We start from the raw sequence: 22,232 nt of genomic DNA, 5'->3' as shown, positions 1-22,232 counted from the left end.
TATGTAATGCATAATACAATAAAAAAATATAATATAAATGAGGAAAGCAAGTGTGGCTCACGGAGTTCGATGAGAAAAAGTAACCAAGTACCTCCTCCACTTTTTCTTTTTTTTTTTAAAGTAAAAAAGAAAACCTTGCATCAAATGGCTCCTTAACAATAATAATAATTATAATTATTATTATTATTATTATTATTATTATTATTATTATTATTATAAACAAACAAACAACATACAAATAAATTAATAGATAAATAACAAATAAACAAACAAACAAACAAACAAATAAATAAATAAATAAATAAATAAACAAATAAATAAATGTCAGTTTATATCTTCATGTACATTTTACTGCCACCATGTTGTTACCCCCATTGAACTTAAAGATACTGGACTGTGATGTCATGTGATCATGTGACTGTTTACATGCACAACTAGGAAAAAAATAGATTAAATAGGAATTAAATATGATCTTATCCATGTTGTTTTTCATGCAATAAAAGCTCTTAACAGCATCTTAAGTATTTCTTTAAATTTTAGTGACTGTTTGTAGGTAATTCCTAAAATTCAATTTCCCAAAAGTAATCCAAGACATTTGCCAATGTCTCATCTCTAGAATAAAGTGGCATTTCTGTAATTATAATTAATTATGAGATTGCTTCTCCTAGGCCAAGATAATAGCATATTTCTGATGATCTCCACTGAATTTTATCTTGAGTCACAGAGGTCCACCATTAAGTATATTTGTAGTGGTATAAGTGGATGAGAAGTAGTAAAATAGAGGTGATAAAAGGCTTTTGTCCAGAGGTAATCCAATCAGAATGAACTATGTGGGAGCATGATGTATAAAATAATTATGTCTTCAACATTAATAAGCATCATTTAAGATTTTTTGCCCAGTTTTAGATGAATCACTTTAATCATATCAAAATGTTTTGATATGAATTTTTCAGATTTTCATTAGGTAGTACATTACCGCTCTCGTTAACGCAAACATCTAATGAGCCAATGGCAGCAACTCAATGCATTAAGGCATGTAGACATGGTCAAGACGATCTGCTGAAGTTCAAACTGAGCATCAGAATGGGAAAGAAAGGTGATTTAAGTGACTTTAAATGTGACATGGTTGTTTCAGTATTTCAGAAACTGCTGATCTACTGGGATTTTCTCACACTCTTTATATTTTGCACAACCAAGGGAGTAAATAATGAATGATGTCACTGATTAATGGTCAATTTTTCTGTCTTGTTTCAAAGCAGTAATGCTATAGTTCACCCATTGAAAATATTATTTAATCACCCTCATGTTGTTCAAACATTTTTTTTTTTTAACAATACACAAATAGATCATTTTTGAAGAACATACAGGTAATTTTTCATTCATCTACAATAAATGGAGACTGGAGAGTTCAAGAAGGACACCATAAACATGAGGGAGAATAACGTAATTTTGGGTGAACTATTCCTTTAAGGTCAAATTCAAGTCAATGATGAACTAAAATGGTTATATTTAAATGTAACAGGATCAAAGCACCTGTTATAAAACTAAAACTTGACTTTTTCAAATTACCTTTTGAATTTTTCCATGGCCCATGGTCAAGTAGCATGATACTGTATGACTCAAGGCCAATTTCACCCCGGCAGACAGAAGGAAATCCTGCATGGCTCAAAGATCAAACAAGCTCAAAAATGACCTCTGCAAATCAATGTTTCTATGGTCAGCTGAGAGACTAGCTGTGCCAGTTAATGGGTAGAAAGAAGGGGCTCTGAAAGCATTCAGAAGTCATAAAATAAAGTCATAAAGTGAAGTCACAAGTAAAGTTGTGTAAAGGTCAGTATTTATTCATTTTGTAATGTGAACATGCATGGATTTTTTTAGACAAGGACCACCCTTTGCTGATGAGTTTGGCTTTTACTGGCCTGCTAGAGAATAAGACAGCTGGTTTTTAATTATATGCTATAATACACATGCACACACAGACATTGCAAAAACACACACAGGTATAGCCTCACAGATTTAATCCTATGATTTCCCGTGCACCGTGCGGTTATTGAATTGACCTCGAATTCACTTGTGCCCTTGAGTAAAGCACTTAAAGGTCACCTCAGGGAAAGTGTGCCTTAGTGTGCTGTAAGTATGTATAAAAAAGTAAATGCCAAATGACATGCAAAGATGGCTTATGGACCAGACAAGGGGCTTTAAAGGGATAGTTCACTTTGAAATTAAATTTTGGAATGTTTTAGCTTACCTGAAGGGCATCCAAGATGTAGGTGTCTTTTTTTCCGCAGTAGTTTCAATTTTGATATTTTTAGGTCAAACCGTTCTTGTCTGACAGTCATATCATGCAGGTCTATGGTCACCCCCTCAAAGAGCATGCACAGAGTCCAAATTAAAACAATTCCCCATTATCCAAATTAAACAATTCCCTATCGTAAGTACACATTGGTGGCCTAAGACACGAAACGAGCGGTTTGTGTGAGAAAACGAACAGTATTTATATCGTTTTTACCTCTTATAACACAACCACGTCCAAGTGATCTGAAGTCGCGGGCGCTTCCTGCTGTGTGACGTGGACGTAGACTGGTGCATAGATATGTACACTAGGTTGCCTTGGCTACGGCAGTTCATTGGAACGAATGTCGTTAATGCGACATCTAGTGTATATATATCTATGTATATATATCTATCTCTAAGACCCGCCCTCTCCACTTTTTGAACAAGTTTGATAGATTCACCAGAATGATTGACAATTAGGAGGACCAATAGTATAGGTGATCCACCCGGAAGTAAAAAATCCTCCACTATACCTTTAAGCTGAGAGAAACCCAGAAACAAGTTTCTACGCCAGTATACTGGAATTAAGTTTCATGGCTCCTTTGTGGCACAATCTTTTTAAACATATAAAATGTTAAAATTGCAAATACATTATTTTAATTTGGGATCTAATAATAATAATAATAGTTTTAATAATTTCATACATTCAGTTTAACTATTAGTCCATTTTATTTTGCTTTATTTAGTTAGTTAATATTTTTTATTTTCAGCAAGCTGAATAAAAGTCTGGGGTCAGTAAGATATATATTTAAATACTTATTCAGCAAGGACATGTTAAATTGATAAAATTACAGTAAATGCATTTATAACATTACAAAAAATTCAAACAATTGCAAAACCTTTCTATTCATCAAAGAATCCGGATTTTTTTATCACAGTTTACAGAAGTATTAAGCAGCACAACAGTTTTCAACATTGATACTAGAAATATTTCTTGAGCAGCAAATCAGCATATTAGAATGATTTCTGAAGGATCATGTGACACTGAAGACTGGAGTAATGATGCTGAAAAATCAGCTTTGAAATGACACTTTAAGATAGATTCAAATGGAAAATAGCTATTTTAAATTGTAATAATATTTCACAATGTTACTGTATGTTTAATCAAATAAACGCAGCCTTGGCGATCATTAGAGACTTTCAAAAACATAAAAAAAATTCTTAACGACCCCAAACTTTTGAACATATACGGTTCTTTTCTGTATTGTTTACATGCACCTGCCTTCTGAATTAATATGCACACAGGCTCAGTTCTCCCTCCCTCTGTTTTTTACATCCAATCCTCTAATCTGTGAGATTGAGCCATCATCATGGCCAGAGAGGGTCGACTGCATGTCAGGCTCACGCCAGCTGTCCAACACTGAACGAGTGCACTGCCATTTGCTTTCTTCCACTGTCAGTCATCTGTCCTATTGCCAAATCTCCTGAACTGTAGATCCTTATCTTTCACATCCCATCATGTTCCCAAAAGGTTAGTCTTGCTTCCAGTTTTTATGGTATCCTGTTGTCAGTTCAGGTGCCTGTAAAACATTTGACATATTTCACAAATGTTTTTGAAATTAGAGGATAATTTGACAAAGAAAATCTCAATACAAATTTCTGTCATGAAACTCTAGATTGCCCAGGCTGATAGGTCTTTAACTCAACCTGCCTGCAATCACATCATTCTCTATTGGGCACAGCTGATTGGTTCCTGCTGTATCAGTAGCCAATGAGCTTGCTGCTCATCTTTCAAATACTTGGTCAGTGTCTGCTATAGCAGTTTGGAGCACGCTTCAGAAACCCTCCACCTTCCCCAGCTCCACTTGTACAGATCTGTCATGGGTAAATCATGTATGATCATCTATATTATACAGCAGCAGCATGTCTTACTTGCTCACAGCAGTGTGTTGTGATGTATTGGCAGTAGCAAGTCCCGTTTTGCTCTGCAGCAGCAGCGTAGCAGATATTCTGCAAAGACAAAACAAATCAATACTTATCAAAGAAAGTCTCATCTGTGCTCAGATTTGCCAAGACACAAAGTCTGCAAATCAAAAATCAGAGATCTCAGTGAGAACTCAACATTTTTCATTAAATTCTCAAAAGATCTGAGCTATGCAATCCACATTCATTCAGCTCTAAACTCTTATTGTCCAATATATTTCAATAATTGTCACGTTTTGTAGTAATTTTAGGAGAAACATCTCAACTAGTTGATACTATAAGCAACAAATCCATTCTCTTGGTCCATGCAAGAGCAACTTCTTAACAATAAAATTTTAATTTGTCTGCTTTTTCTATATCAATTACTGTCTGTGGCATCAATGAAACTGTACAGAATAAAATACTACATAAAAGTCCTTCCTCTTTCCCTACTGTAAAAGACAGCATTTATCTTCTCTTCCATCATGCAATAAATCCAGGATTTTACAATTACCTAAAAATGTGGCTATCCATCCAAATATATACACACACCACTAAACTGAATCTGTCAAGATGCTGGATTAACATAATGATGTAGCCAATGAACTCTGACCCCTTCTGCTTTTAGAGTGATTGAAGCCATTAACGGGGTCATGTTTAGTTGCGTGTGATGAAAAGCTTAAAAAGCAGTTGTGCGTGTAAAAAAAGGTTGCTTCTAACGAATCTTATCTCATTCTCCCAATATCTGTGCTCCTCTTTCTAGAACTTTCCACTCCTGCACACCTGCACCGGTGAGATTTCCATCAACCACATCTGAAAAACCCTCCAGCAATAACTGTTTCCCAACCAAGGAATGAATTTCCGCTCATAGTGGGTTAGGGAGTGGGCCAAAAAAAAAAAAGAAAGAAAGAAAGAAAAAATCCTCTGCTGAACTCAACGTGTTTTGGTGTTACGTAATACTACCATCTGGAACTAGAGTTGATTTAAAATGTGTCCATTGTGTTATGGATTTTTTTTAACAAAATCATGAAGTGTTTGAACTTGAACTAACATTGACATAATGCTTACTGGCATAGGTGACCTATTATATTTATCCTAGCTCAGTAGTTTAAGGTTAACAGGAGATTACTCACAACTTTTATATGTGATGTTGTCTGACGGTCATGAGTCAGTAAAACATTTTAAGAGCTTTATTGAATTCAGTACCACATTCTCAAAGTAATATAATAAACCAAGCTGCAAGTATCTGTTATATACAGTGAAGTAACAATATATTTGACAAATGTTTTTATTGATATTACCTGGTCATATATCTGAGCTTACATCTATAAGCCCTATTTAATGCATTACACCACAGTGCTTGTTTGATGTGCCACTCATCCAGGACAAATGATGTTTTAGTGGTAATATGAGGACATCTGCTGGTGCATATCGAAACTTGATGGGTTCTTCTGAAATAACATGTACAGTACATGAACCCTTTTTTTCAACATCAAGATTCATACATCGAAATGTCATCGCTTCTAACTCTGATTACATGAAAAAAGGGGAAAATCTTCTTCTTTTGTTTTTTAGATATATTATTTATTTTAATGAATTTATAATATTAAAGTTTTTAAACTGTAAATTTATTTTAATACATTTTGCTTTTCATGCACACTTGTTAAATCGTGTGACCTGAAAAAATCTAGGTGAATAGTTTAATTTTTTCTCTATTAATAATAGAGAATATTTTTAATGACTCTTAATGAATCTTGTTTTAACCCTTCATTTTCTGTTTTTTCCTTTACAATTTCACAAACCTGATTTTTTTTCCCTCTCAAATATCCCTGTATGATCCTTTTCATTTTTTTCAGTCTGTTAAACATCACTTCATTGTAGGAAGCCAAGAGCAATAAAATACAAACCAACAGAAAACTTCTTTTAGTTCCGTACCTCTAGGCTATTTTACATGAACAATGAATCATGATGCATAACTGTTGGACTTTGCCCAATGTTGGGTGTTGATTATTAATTGGCACATGTTTGGCAGTATCGCTCTTCTAACTCTAGAGGGTGATAGAGCACTGCTATTGGAGACCAGTTACCAGCTTTGAGATTCAAGAAGCTTATTACCGGCTTTTAAAAAGGCCTAAGTATTAATAAACATAATATATACATACATACCCACAGATATGTATGTAATATTATAAACAAACGTGAAGCTCTTATAGATCCTATATTGGGATCTAACTACCCATCCCTGATTACTCCACAAGAGTGCAACAACTTTGCCCCGCCCTCAGTCGACACCGATTGGCTAGCCTGTCCTCTCCGAGTTTCGGAAAACCCTGTGATTGGCGCGGTACGTTGTCACTCAATTCAGCGGGGAGTGTTTGGGATCCTGAGAGGAAGTGAATGATTCGCGTTTGCACTTGACGAGGGGAAATCATATTGTTGGGGGAAATTAAGCGTGTATTCACCGAATTTCAGCCGTTAAATGAGATTAAACCGGTGGACGTACATCTTCTGTGACGATATGGTTTAAAAGGATAAACGTTTTTTTGCATTCAGACTTCGTTGCTTTGGATCAACTTGCATTCACAGGAGGTGGAGGAGGACAGACTTTGCTATTGTTCCAGCTTTCACACGAGTGTGTGTGTGTGTGTGTTTTCGTGTATGTGTGTATTAAATTGCCCTTTGGCTTTATGGCTACGAATTTTGAACCCATTTATGGACTCTCAGAGGATGAAGTAAGTACAGTTTTTTTCGAAACCATACCATCTTTAAGACACAATGAATGTATGCCTCCTATCATATACTGTATGTTACAATACTGTATGTTTATAATTTTTCAATACCTGATTTCAGTTTTTTTTAATGGGGTTTCCAGTGTGACAAATGATCTGGATCAATTTCAGTAAGCTTAATACAATTGTTTTATTGTTACAAATATAAATAGGAAGGTTATTAAGTATTTAAATGCCAATTGCCATCAGCTTGTTCTTCCCACTTCTCCATTAGATTCAATGAGATATCTAGTGTTAGAAAATGTAACGCTGTCATCAAATCGTAATATCGTCCTATTACTACCAAAATACTAGTCTATATTTAAGTGTTCTAAGGCATAATGTGTTGTTTTTTATGATTGCCTGCTCACCCGTCAGAAATCAGGATGTTGTTGCTTTTGGATGTTGATATTATTGACATTGACACTATAAATGACTGACTGATGGATGTCTTTGTTTCCCTATTTGTAGGAAAGAGTTATTTGTAGCAACACATTAATAGTTTTCCATGATATTGCCTTGAAGAAACAATGTGGGTGAAAAGATGATCAAGATTTATCTGTAGTTTCTAGGTGACACCAGTATTACAGTGTTTCTAATAATGTTACTGCAGATTTTGTAGCAACCACAACACCATGTTGTTTGTCATAACAGGGCCCCGGTGTGACCCCTGAAAATTCAGGTCAACTGTCTTGAGAGTCTGAGGGCCGCCTTAGGAAGCAGGTGTTCGTTCATGATTCATCATTTTAAGTCAAATGCTGTTTCTCTCAACTGGCACACTAGATATGTCTTTTAGTTTTTAATGCCGATGGTGATATAGTTCAAGGCCACACATTGTTCATAAGCGTAAATATCAGTGAAGTGTTTATGTAGGCGTTGATATTTGAGTCCAAAGGAGAGACCCGAGTCATGTACTACTGTATACAAGTTGGCAGCTACATATTTAAGTCCGTATCACATTAAATTGGCCAGTCAGCAATTTCTGGAAAGATATGTGACCTGGCATGCAAAGCATACCAGGTTTTTATGTGGAAAAGTACTAGTCTAAATCCCGAAACTGTAACGTATGAGTAGGCAAAGTTAATTAATAATTTCTGCATCTTGATATGTTTAATGTAAACAAAGAGAGGAATGTTACTAACTAGATGTTCATCCGCAGGTTAAACGGTGGATGATCAAAGTTAAGCATTTGTTCAATGTTAGTGTTTGGGTGTTAAACAGCAGGAGAAAAGACTCAACATCCCCATATTCACTTTCTTAGGAAGTTCTCCTGAGAAAACCTTAGGCTATAGAAAATAAGATCTGGCCAGAAAGTGTAAACTTGATTTGATTATTTGATTTAAGTCAGCATTAAATGAAAATTCACCTGATCTATTTTCTAAATGCATGTTATTAATCTTATTGTGAATTATTCATCCAAGCATTTTTTTGACCTCATAATTTTTAAACTCAGTGTTGAGGTGAAATGTCATACTTCTCTCTGGTGACTTATGACAGGCTTCTCCAATCATTTCTGCTTAAACCGCTCCTTTCTTACAGTCGACTGCAAACCCGCATTCAGATTTCAGTTATGACAGAAATATATTACTATTGTATAATAGAATTTTCTTATCAAAATAATGATAACATCAACAAAAACAACAACAATACAGTTTATCTCAGCATTATTTAAGGATTTTAATTATTTGTCTTTGTTTTATTTAGTACATTTCTGTTGTTCAGCACTTTGGCTAAAAATAAAAGGATAAAAGTTAGCCTAAATTTTCATTTGATTACATTTTAAAACATTAATCAAATAGTTTTATGCATTCATTTGATTACCACAGTTTTTCATAATGTATTTGTATTAAATCATAAAAAGAAAAATGTATTTCATAGGACTGTATTATTCTTAATTTTAATAAAATATTAATGATAAAAATACATTTTGAATCTAATCCACAATCAATCATTACATTTAATTGATTAGACATGTTTTTGATGATTGAAATGTGAAGAAACGAAACAAACAAATGGTTTCAAGTTTGTTATAATGAAGCATTTGTTCAAACCAAAACATTTTTTTCATTAATTTAAAGGCCATTTAACGGATGATAATAATAATAATAATAATAATAATAATAATAATAATTGTTTAATACCGTATACCATGAAACCGTGATATTTTCTGAGACTGTTTCTGTTATCATACCGTGAAAATCTCATACCGTTACTACCCTCCGCCCTACATTTTTTTCTTCATTGATAAATTCACTATATTTGTTTTCATAGCCTTCAATATTGGGCAGAAAAAAAATTAAAAATACAGAAAACACAATTGGATTTTTTTTTATCCTATTAGAAAATCATAGAAAATACTGAGATATAGGCTATATATATCGTATTTCGCCATTCAGCCTAAAAATACCAAGATATGGTTTTTGGTCCATATTGCCTAGCCCCAGATTGAGATGTTTTAGGCTTTTTGGTCTGTGATCCATCGGTCCCATTATAAACTGGTTTATTGGGTGCATGTAAACGTAGCTTGTATGAACCCCCTTAACAGAAGTGGTGTTTCTTTACTTTTAGCAATTTTCATCATTCAGTTCAATTCACATTTATGTGTATAGCGCTTTTCACAATACACATCATTTCAAAGCAGCTTTACAGAAAATACACGAGTCCACATTACAATTTAGAGTGAATGTGATCATCATTGAATATTGCAATACTATAAAACACAGTATTATACTAGCAATCTCGGTATCAGTCATTGGTTGATCACAAGTCATGAGTCACAAGTCAGTAACCCATCATGTTGACATGGTATCCCAGTTATTGCAAAATACACACAGGCGCACATGCACCACACGTAGACGACATGCATCGCTTCATCAGTATGCGACAAGCATCTATCAAGTTGGCTTGGAGTCAGCCTTGTCAGCGGGTCTGTTTACCACAGAACATTTTCTCTGTCCTGTGGGATCCCATCACTCGCTCCCAGAGTTCCTGCTGGGCATGATCGTGCCTTTCTACTCCTATAGACCTCAGTTCCCAAGACACTGTCATTACACAGGAATGACAAGTTCTCCCTTAGGAACAGTCTGGCAATTCCTTTAGACCTTTTATTGACAAAACTCTTGTGGACTTTTAAACTCCCATTGAGGAATACAGGTTTATTAGATAACCATGTGTAGTTTAGGCATGCACAATGAATTGGTGACATATTTATTGTATATATACCATAGCATTTAAAAGATTTTAAATGGTTTTGAGATCTCTTATGCTCACCCAGGCTGTGTTTATTTAATCGAAATACAGTAAAACAAGTAGCCTATTATTGTTCAATATTATTACAATTATTAAAATATCTGTTTTTCCTGTGATAGGAAAGCTGAACTTTCAGCATCATTACTCTAGACATCAGTGTCACATGATCCTTCAGAAATCATTCTAATATGCTGATTTGATGCTGAAACATTTCTATTATTGTTAATGTTGAAAACAGTTGTCCTGCTTAATGTTTTTGTGGAAACGGTGATAATATATATTTTTCAGGATTATTTGATGAATGAAAAGTTCAAAAGAACAGCATTAAGACATTAATAATACACATTATTATTATATCACAGACAAATGTGTAATGCATACATTGCTTGATAATCATCTGGGAGTGCTCAGTTGAAGAATATTCATGAACAATGTTAATTTACCTTCTGATTAGCACATAGCCAATAAGTTAAGTCTGCTCAGTGACCGTCACATCACATAATTATTATTCATGTGTAAAGGTAGGATGTACATACAGTATATTACAGCATACAAAAAGCAGAGTAGGTTGTCAAAGAAAAACATTCTTGGAACCATTAAATAATAACAATAATCTGATAATTTGGACCTGTGGATGTGTGTTTTACACACAGGGAGGACACACAAACGCTTACTCGATTACGGACTCACTCGCTCAGCGTCATGAGCGTGGAATGTGATACAGCGACATGCTGTTACATCATCTTCATTAAAAATACATGAGCTATAGTTGCAGCTGAATCATGTTTTCTTGATCCGTGTGGCATGCCTCTGAGCTGAGGTCCTAAGATGAAGCTAGAGAACTTGAGAAACCTGAGAAACCTGAGACTCCACAAAATCTACCATTTACTACTATGATATATAAAGCTAGTTCCCCTTTTGATAGATGTGTTACTTTGTTTATCCTTAAGGGCAAGTATACACCCTGTAGTGCTTTTCAACTGTAATTTCTATTTTGATGGCAGCCAGATATAAGAAATTCAGAATTATTTTTAGTTATGTTATTTATATGTAATGATGCTGCAGAAAATCTCTTGTGTGTTTAGGTTGCAGGCAGTGCTTCTCCTTTTAAATGTTTTATTTTCTTGTCAATATTGAATGAGTGTCTCTCTCTCTCTCTCTCTTTCTTAGCCAAGGTCAACATTTTGCATTTTTATATTTAAAGTATTTCATATTAGTGTATCATTTTGCGTCTATGAATTCTAAGTGCGAAAGAAGCATGAGAATAGAAAAGCGTTTGAATTTTTTATATTTTGGAACGTGTTGTCAATTTAATGGTGTTTAATGGAATTTTTGAATTTGGAATTCAGGGCATGGAATGAGTTGGATTTGGAAACTGTTTAATTCTGTGTGCAGTTCAGAGAGTAACTGAGTTGCAGAGTAGGATGAAACAATAGGCAGTAATTAAGCATTCCGCACATATCAGCCGCATGCTTTCTGAAGGTCAGCGACGTAACCGGTCAGATCTTCCACCTCTCTGCCCCGTCGCTATGTTTCCCATAGAGCAACCTATAAAGTATGTTGTTTAATGACACTATGAATAAAGGGAATCTTTCACTTGAACTTGCAACCTTGTTATCAAAACCAAATTCCTGAACATTGGACTGCTGTCCACTTCTTACACGTTTAGCTCTGAATGAACCCGGTTTCTCATAGTCTCCAAGTAAGGAGTACAAACACAAATAATTAAATGTAGATTTTTACTAGTGTTGTTGCCGAACTCGTTGACTTCGCTAGGGTGTTCTGTGGTTTTCATGACACTGCTATGTGGTTTCTAGGGTGTTCTTGGTGGTTGCTAGGTGTTTGCTCACTGTTCCGAGTCTCAACAAGAACTGACTAGTTTATCTGCATATTTTTTAAATATACACTACTGTTTAAATGCTTGGTGCTCAGCAAAACTTAATAAAAAATAAATAAATAAATGTATACCTTTATTCAGCATGCATTCAATTGTTTTTTACATTGTTACAAAAAAACTGTTCTTTTTAACTTTCTGTTCATCAAAAAATGTATCACATTACCACAAAAATATCAAGCTGCAATAACTATTTTTCAGCATTGATTATAAGAAATGTTTCTTGAGAACAAATCAGCATATTATAGAGTGATTTCTGAAGGATCATGTGACTCTGAAGACTGGAGTAATGATGCTGAAAATTCAGCTTTGCCATCACAGGAATAAATTACATTTTAAAATATATTAAAATTAAATTGCAATAATATTTCACAGTAGTGCTGTTTTTACAGAATTTTTTTATCAAATCAAATGCAGCCTTGGTGAGCAGAAGTGATTTCTTTCACAAACATTGACCCCAAACTACTTAACTGTTGTCTGTATTTTAGTTTTTTAGCTAATTAAACACGTTTTGTGTGTTTAATTAGCATGGTGATAGCTTGCTGTATTTTAGGGGTGCGTCTCAATCAGCTCCCTAGGGCACTGATCAAGGAGTTGGCTATTTTTAGGGCAAAATCCTCAATTGCAAAATCCTACCAGTGCACTGAATCGTTCACTCCCTAAAAAGTCCCAATGCACTGTGAGAATGTTCCCTTAACGGAAGTTCTGAAGTGCGAAACATAAATCATGTGAGCCAGTTCACTATACATAATGACACGCAATAGATGTTTTTTAAAATGCAAACCATTAATTATATTTCAGCATAAACGTACATCGCTAGAGAGGTAATGTTCCAATGTGTTGTGAGCAGGGCCTTCACTGTACAACTCCTTACCATTGCCCGAATTTGTGTACACAATATACTGTTTCATGACCTAGGGAGCTGACTGAGACATGACTTTATACAGGATTTCCTTTAGATGGTTAATGCATCCCACGACTACTTTGAAGATAGTTTTATAGGTAGGTTTGCACATCACTACTCCTTAGATATTATATAGTCCCTAGATTGCCCTTGAATTCCTCCATCAACATAAATCTAAGAGATTGTTATGGTGGTTTCATTGTCTGCCTGATGAAAATTGTAGGTGTGTTTGCTTAGAAAAATAGTCAGAACCACCAATTAAAATGTATTATAATTTATATTATTGTTGTTATTGGCCTGCTGAGCATGCAGGCTTCTCAGTTCCTGTTGTTTGTGGTGTAATTTGACTGATCTTTAGGGCCACTTAAAAAATGTATTGCAAAATGAGCATGATGACATGCTTAGAAGCACTTACAGTGAACCTTTCAATAAGGCAGACTTGGTTCTGACGAAACCAGGTGCCATAACATTATGAACAGCATTCATTGATATGGAAATGCATCCACTGAACTCAGCAGTCTTGATTATGTAACTGCTGATGAAAGCATCTATACAAATGGTTTGCAAATCTGTGTTTAGACAGATTAAAAACAGAAGCCCTTTGATAATAACTCTGTACAGGGAGTCGAGTTGGAAATTGTTTGAATTTTAACGATTCTGATTCCGCTTATCGATTCCTAATAAAAAGGAAAAAAAAAACCATTATCATTCACATTTATTCTAAGTCTTATTGCAAAACATTGCATTGTAGCTGAATACTATGAACAAAAACCAAAGAACAATTACACAAGTAACTTTTGCCTATGGATTAAAAATACCATTAAAAACAACTAGCCTAACTAATATAAATGTCAAGCATTATTAAAGACAAGTTAACCTTCATCATGTGACACTGAATAACTGCTATAAATTCAGCTTTGCCATCACAGGAATAAATTACATTTTTAAATATATTCAAATAGAATCATCACTAAAATTTACAATATTACTGTATTTCTTGATAAAATAAATGCAGCCTTGGTGAGCACAAGAGAAATCTTTTTTTTTTTTTTTTTAAGATTCATTTTTGGCATTTTTGCCTTTTATTATGATAGGACAGTTAGTTGACAGGAAGCGAAGTTGGAGAGAGAGAGGGGGACGGGATCGGGAAAGGTCCACGAGCCGGGACTCGAACTCGGGACGCCCGAAGCACAACTGCGCTATATGTCGGCGCTGCTCACGAAGCTATTGGCGCCGACAGCACAACAGAATTCTTACAAAAACATTAAACATTAACTCATGAACCAGTTGAGTATATTCCTTACAATAGCTTCTGTTTTATTAGTTCTGCTTCAGGCCATCCTTAAAAATATTCTTGTTTGCCGTAACCCGACCGACCCAGTCAATTTAGGTCCGACCCAATTATTTTTTTTTTTTCCCTTTTAGTCCGACCGACTTGCCGATTGTAAACTTGCGTTAAGACCGACCGATTTTTTTTTTACTCTTCAAACAACTAATACAAATGCAATAAAATGATATTAATTATATTTTATTGTGAATAAATAGGCCTACATATAGGCTACAAACGTAGGCTACGCTCTTTCTTTTAAATAAAAACCCGTGGCGTCATCTATGATTATAAGGGCTGTGTAGGCTGTAGGCCTATGCGAAATGAAAGTGAAATCGCGACACTCAGATCCACGAAAAATATGTTTTAGTAGGCTAATTCTATGAATTACACTGCGCAAACCAAAAGTAGGCTATTATACCCACCGGATGAAGAGGGATTGGCTCTCCACAGAACATAATTTATAGCCTATTCATTTTATTTTATTTTTCGTGTTCGCATTTATGAGGAAGAAACAATGTTACGGACGTGACCGCTCTGAAAGCGGCAATTAAAACTTCACAGAGATCTCAAACAGGCATTTAAAACACCAAATATTAAGAATGGGCATATCAAGCAAAATAAAATTCGATGATTGATCGAAAATTGTATCTCTCCCCCCACATGCTCACCGGCAACGCTCCGACAGTAAATTTCTCTGTAGGCTACTGTCTAATAGGCCTGTGTTGTAGCCCACAGTCATTAAAAAACGATTTAGTTTCATATTCATGTTTAAATAAAATAATATTTATTTTTTAAATTTCATGTTGATTATATGAAAAGTGAATAGCATGAATAAGATAAGATGATCCCGAAAATATCGGAAGACAAATGGAGTAGGCAGACATGATTTTAACCACTTCATTAAGTTTGTTTTTGTAGAAAGTCTGTCTTTAAACTGAATTTCGTTTTGTATTAATTGTATCTTAATTTTGATCAATGTTTCATCAACCATTTTCATGTATTTAATAAATAGGAGGTAGGCTAAATAAGGCAATATAATCAGGACACGGAGTCGCCGGCGCGTGAACTGGAGCTGGTCTCTTAAATGAACCGAAACTCAGCGTATAAGCTACTTGCCTCACAGACCTGAGACATATATATATAGGCCTATATATAAAAAAAGCATGAAATGTACACTTTTAAACAAAACAATTCAAAACGAAAGAAAACAGACTGCTCTCTGCTTATGTAATGAAATGTGCATTTCTCTCTGGCGCGTTCACTATAGGCTACTGCGAAGATCGCGTCAGCATCGTCAACTTCATCTTTGACACAGAAAACACTTGTTTATTAATAAACAATTGAAATGTCTCCTTGATATATTTGACATACTAATAATCATCACTTTTCCCAATTCTGACAGCTTAGGTGCGTTATTGGCAGCGCTCCCGTTACATGAATAGGCCTATAATATTACCGCTATAATATTATTCTTTGGTGTTCAGTTTATACAGGTTTTCTAATTGTTATTTAATATATATATATATAGCACGAAGTTCTGGAAAACTGTCAGTGAAGTCCCGATATGCAAATTTGACCAAAATTGTACATTTTTTTTTTTACATCGACTCTCGAAAAAAAAAATATAGACCGACCAACCGACCTTTTTTTTTTTTTTTTTTGCTGTTACGGCAAACCAAGATATTTTTAAGGATGGCCTCAGAGAACCAAATCTTACCTGTATCGATGTATAAAGTCTGGCTCTTTTCTGCCTTACTCTTATATGATACATAATCTATCAAACAGACCGACTCTAACTTTGTTCTATGACTTGGCCTATGCTTAGAACCATGTATTAAAGTAAAGGCAGTGATTTGACTGTGAACCGTCAACATTTTATGGCTTCCTCTAGGGAACTGCTAATGTGTTGTGCTGTTGTTTAAGTGACATTTAAGACAATATTGAATTGCAGTTCTCCCATTGACCCCCAGCAGACCAAGGTTTCCCAGTTGAGACCCGGTGATATATTACTTGGAAATACCAAACCTGTCATTGAACTAATCGTTGGGTGTGCACAGGAAACTAGTCGAAGCTTCAGCTCTCTAAGAGGCTCGTGGAATCTTAATCCTAATTATCCGGCTTGACAGCCACAGCCTGAGTAATACTTTCCTGCCGTCTTACATCAGTGTGAAATAAAATCAGCTGCAGCCCTGTGACTTAATTATTATATCAGTCAGGCATGTAAACTATGGTTGTGGCAAAGCCATTCGTCCTTATTTATAGACTTGACATATTGAGCCGGTAAAGTTTTGTTGACGTAGTAAACACCACTTTATTTTGATCGCATGGGTCCTCCTTTGCTAATGTTTCCAGTCAACATATTTATGGAGTTTGTTGTAGCTGACGTAACTTGATGGTGAAACATCTGAGCTGGGAACCAAAAGATTGTAGCCTCAAATCTTCATCAACCACCTTCGTCTTGAGCAAGACATTTAAGGTCACGTTACTCCAGGAGGACTCATGTTGTCATCTTAATGACCAAAAGTGGTATTGCTAATGCTAATTTTAATTTAAGTGCTTGCTTACCTGGTTAATGTTTTCACATTTGGAACAAGTGCAAGTGAAACGTGATTTCCTCGCTTTGCATGCACAAAAATCAGCAAGGATGCATTACATTTATCAAAAGTGATGATAAAGACATACAATGTTACATATTAGCTTTTTGCTGTTTTTTGACACGATAACAGCATTGAACAGTAGCATCCCTTTTCCATAGATATTATTGGCTTTTTAGCTGTTCCTCGCATCCTCTTCTAGTCCCTCTACAGCAGCCCGATGAGTTGTCATTTCCACTAGTGGACACCTCTACAGCAGCCCGATGAGTTGTCATTTCCACTAGTGGACAAACCCAGCCATCATCCCTGCCCTATCAATTCATCTCAAGTTTTTAGAGTGTATAGGTGATTGAATGGATCAGGTAAGAATGGAAGGCATGATAGTAACTTCGTGTCTCGCTTGGTGTTCAGTATCTTCTGATCTTTTAACCTCATTTAGAGGATTAAGGGACAGGCAAGGAAATAATCATAATTACGAGCAGAAAATGAATGTTCCAACTCTGACCTGCCGCTTTGAATTTTATCCGAGAGCTTGAGAGTTTGAGTGGTCTCGGAGGACAAGGTTTTCGGTCAGTTATGATTCAATTGTCAATCGAGGCAATGCTCTGAAGATGTGTTTGTGATCAATGCATGTAAAAGGAAAACACACATTTGCAATCCTTTCATGCTAGATGCTTACCAAATTAGTGGTAACACTTTAGTTTAGGGTCCAATTCTCTCTTTTAACTAGTTGCTTATTAGCATGCATATTACTAGGATATTAGCTTTTTAAAGCACATATTAATGCCTCATTCTGCATGAACATATTCAACATCCCTTAATCCTACCCAATACCTAAACTTAACAACTACATGTACCTTACTAACTATTAATAAGCAGTAATTAGGAGTTTACTGAGGCAAAAGTCGTTGTTAATAGCTAGTTAATAGTGAGAATTCGACCGGCCCTAATCTAAAGTGTGACCGAATTATTTATGATTGCTTTGAAATATAAAATTGATTACTTTTCTTTCAAATTGTTTGCTTGTCCGAAAGCTTGGGTCATCCATTGTGATTCCTGTGTAAATACATTTATGTTGATTGGAAAACCTGTTTTGACATTTCTGTTGTCCAGATTTGTTGTCATCCTTGTTCTAAACTTGAGATCTGAACTGTTATTGGTATTTCATAAGCCTGATCGGAGTTGAAGGCTAGTGCTGTTTTTTCTTGGCAAGTTTATTTGATAAAGGCGTGTCGTGAGTCTGTGTCGTAATGCAACAAGTTCTGGCAGTGTGGTTAGGGTGAGGATGAATACTGTACAATATAGACCTGGATTAGGGAGTGTGCTTGTGGAAGAAGAAGAAGAAAAAAGAAGAGCTTTGATTGCCTTTATATGCAACTGGTCTTAATGTCCTGGAGATTTAATACTTGTAAAAACTGGTTTGATTTAATTGCAAACCAAAATATTTGTTCTGTCCTAAAAAAAACTTTTAACCATGGTTTACGAATGGAATTTTCTTGATACCAAGTAGTGGTTCTCCACAGATAAATCTAGTCTTTGTTTGCATTTGATTAATAAAAGCACAGCTGCCTCAGTCTGGGCCACCCGATGGGAGGCCGGTAACGCCCGTACCTGTCAGAATATAAAGGCTTCTCCAATCTCATCCATACTGTATTCGTGCTGTAATAATTAGGTCATATATGACAGGCAGAATAAATACAAGCTTGTCACATGGTTGTTTGCTTCGGCTGCACGAATGATGCATGTCTTGTGATAATGCAGATCGTCAGACAAATAGAAAGAATTTCAGTCATGTAAAGAGCAGAAGTGGGTAAAGGAGGAGAAGAGGGCCTTTCTTACCCCCTTACAGTGTGTCTTTTCTGGGCTGGTGAGCTTCAAAAGCGAGAGGGCGAATAAGATGCTCGTTGTGTAATTGTGAGCAGCATGAATAGCTATTGAATGCAGGCCGAAGTGATGTTGGAGGCAGGATGCACTTATGCAGAGTGGGAGTCGTGAAATGGTGGTCGCATCGGATCTACTGCTGGAGAGATTTCGAAGGCCAAGCTGTGAAGTTTAGACCACTTTATTCAGTCATAAGACAATAAAATGTTTAAAGCTCCCAGAGGGTTTTATTTCTCACGGACGATGTATCATTAAAACAGATTCGTTTCCGTGTCTATCAATAAACACAAAAGCTTTTTTGGCAGCAACTTCCTCCTAATTTCTTTAAGATGCTCTTTTTTTTTTTTGTCCTGTCCTGGACGAGAAGTGAGGTGAAATTAGGACACTCTTATCCCGTCTTAAATTTAGGCCATGGGGCCGTTTTTTTTTCTTGCTTCCAGACTCATACTAGAGGTATTGATTTATTCATGATGGTCTTTTTCTGTGTGTCATGTTTTGCAGAACGAATCTCGTATTCTTCGTGTCAAGGTCATTGCTGGCATTGATCTGGCGAAGAAGGACATCATTGGTGCAAGGTAAGGAAGAACTAAAGGAGGTGTCCGGAGAAACGGTGCACCTGTTAAGTCTTTTTCACGCATTCATTAGCAAATGCAAATGTTGGAACCGTCTAAGTGTGTGTGTGTGTATGAATGTGTTAGTCTGTATTTTCTCCTTCATTCATGTGGCAGACCAACTGAGCTGCACTCTGTGAGGCTTTCTCTTGAATTAGACAATAGACTTATCCAAACAAATGATCTGTTTGCCAGGAAAGGAGCACAAAGGGAAAATGCTTGGTTGATCTCATTTTTGCAATGTTGCAAGTTCTATTTATTTGACTTTAAAGTTCTCAGGTCCTAAAGTCAGAGGTCAGAGAGTGCATTAATTACTGACAATGTGATTTCTGAACTCAACAGTTAACTTTTTGAATCTTGTATGTACTGTGTTTGATGTCAGATGGGCATTAGAATAGATAGAAATTCCATAGATAGAATAGAATCATTTTATAGGCCATTCACAGCATTTCCTGCCAACTTTGCATTAGGGTTTATAACTTTACTGAACTTATGGCAGTTAAAACCATGATTCCTATTCCATACCATAGCATAATCAAAAAAAAAAATTATTATTAATACAAGAAATTGAAAAAGAAACGGTAAACAAAGATACAAATTAAGTAAATGGTGATTGATGTACTTCGGGTACAGTATCTAAAAGAAGATTTTTTTTTTTTTTTATGATACAAAGTTTGAAACGAAACTGCCGAAATGTTGTATTACAATAAGTACTATGCATTTTGTAATATAATACAAAATGTTGTAAAACAAAACAAAATATAAACTACAAAAAACATAGGACCTTCATGCATTTATTAGGCTATCATCACCTATAACTGTTTACATTTATGGCCCCTGAAATGCCTATGTAATTTGTCCATGTTTATCGTTTATCAAACTCTATCACTTAGCTAATGAATAACGTGAGCTTAGGGCAGAAAATTATAACACTCACATTTACAGCTTGCAGCCTACAAGACCTGACTTTGGACATTTGTAAAGTTATGGTTATATTGTGCCATAAAATTTTAATACATTTGCAGAGCCTAATACATTTTGTTTTAAAATAAAATTTGCTTTAAACATTGCTAAAATGTCTTCGAAAATTTGCCGGGTTTTTTTTGGTTACTTTTCTTGTATTAGGTTCAGTGCAGGTTTAACCTTTGATACCAAACATTTAAATTCTTAGAAGGCTTAACAATTGTCACCTAGTCACAAATCTCTAAGAGTTGAACTTCAACTTAAAAGTGGAGGTGTTTGGTGCTTGGCTCTCTGTAATGTGTAATGACACATTGGCTCTAAGTCTATGCCACTTAGATAAATACACCCTTATCTGCAGTTGTCCACTATGTTGCATAATAGATTTATTTATTTTTGCTGCTTCACAGACCAACGTATTTCCTTCCTTTTTTCCCCTCGCAGTCAGTCACTTCATCTATTTTAAGACAAAGTGCCACAATATTTTATTAGGTTTTTATTTGTGAGGAGCAGTGTTGTATGTTTGAGATTCAGTGTAGTTGCTACTATGAAACTAAAATAGCCAAGAAATGGCGTTTACAACATTTAGCTGTATTGTTTGTAGTATACACTACTGTTCAAATGTTTTGTGACATTTCTGTTGCTGATCAATGCTGATTTGATGCTTAAGAAAACATTTCTGATTACTATAAAAGTTGAATACAATTGTGCTGCTAGTTTACCAAATCTCACTCTCATACCAGTGTTGCAAAAAATAAATGTTATAATATCCAAGATATAGTGGGTGTTTACTGTCCCAGAGGATGTGAAAGAGAGGGCTCTTACAAACGTTAAAGGTGTAGTATGTAATATTGACAGATAGTGGTTAAAATGGATACTGTATTATTATACCAAAATGAAAAATATTGGAGAGAGTTGTTGCATGCCCCCTCATCCTCAGACTCGACACTCATGCGTGTTGCTAGATTGAGGACACGCAACAGGAACAACCACAGTTGACAATGGAAGGCGACCAAGAGTTAAATTATCTGCGTTTTAATATGCCTCTGGTCATAGAGCTTTTTAGATGGATCCCGAGACTTTTTGGGTCGGATAGAATCTGTGATCACTAACCCAGTTCGTTTGATGGCTTCCATGTCTGCAGTGCGCTGGGGAAACCTGGCAACCTGGGGTATCGAAAATACTATTGTGTAAACTGGCAGTGGGTGGGATCATGCAGACCAAAACACAAACAGACATTCTGACACGGAACGCACATTTCAAAGTAGAATAACTGGCTGTAGCATTCTTTTTCAGAGAAACCTTGGTGAACTTGGTGTGTTTCCTAAATATCTGCAAACATAATGTGGTATTTTTATGCTTTAGTACAGTAAACAAAAAAATTACATACAGCACCTTTAAAGCTAGGGTAGGCAATGCTTTTCATAAACACTTTTTGTTATACTGGTTGAAAATCTTTTCACGTCTCACATCTAGTAATTAATAAAAGAAGTTTTTAATGCTTAAAGATCTTACGCTTTCAAAGCTAGCTTGCTATTGCTAGCCTCTACGAAACTGCACTACCTACTTAGCTTTAACCTTGGCTAATTATCACATATCACATAATATCTCTCTCTCTCTCTCTCTCTCTCTCTCTCTCTCTCTCTCTCTCTCTCTCTCTCTCTCTCTCTCTCTCTCTCTCTCTCTCTCTCTCTCTCTCTCTCTCTCTCTCTCTCTCTCTCTCTCTCGATAATTAATTGAAAGAAACTCTAAAATTCATTCATTCAAATAAATATGTAATTTTAAACCGTATCTCTATGTCTGAT

General features: G+C 35.5%; 1 protein-coding gene across 10 annotated transcripts in view; it reads left to right on the top strand.

The window, feature by feature from the left end:
• Positions 1-6,594: 6,594 nt before the first annotated feature.
• nedd4l (NEDD4 like E3 ubiquitin protein ligase) overlaps positions 6,595-22,232 on the top strand; it is an 83,797-nt gene continuing 68,159 nt past the window's right edge. For 4 of the 10 annotated variants that reach the window (XM_079898521.1, XM_079898517.1, XM_079898516.1 and 1 more), the window contains exons 1-2: positions 6,605-6,968; positions 19,358-19,431. In XM_079898521.1, coding sequence (XP_079754647.1) covers positions 6,924-6,968; positions 19,358-19,431 — 119 coding nt within the window. In that variant the 5' untranslated portion in view covers positions 6,605-6,923. Of the gene's footprint in view, positions 6,969-19,357; positions 19,432-22,232 lie in introns of all 10 variants that reach the window. The other 6 variants (XM_079898520.1, XM_079898519.1, XM_079898518.1 and 3 more) reach the window with 3 other exon arrangements.

The sequence above is a fragment of the Squalius cephalus genome (genome assembly GCF_949319135.1).
Source record: "Squalius cephalus genome assembly, chromosome: 17".
Taxonomy (NCBI): Eukaryota; Metazoa; Chordata; class Actinopteri; order Cypriniformes; family Leuciscidae; genus Squalius; species Squalius cephalus.
The sequence above is the reverse complement of the archived record's forward strand: the minus strand, read 5'-3'. Positions and strand labels throughout refer to the sequence as shown.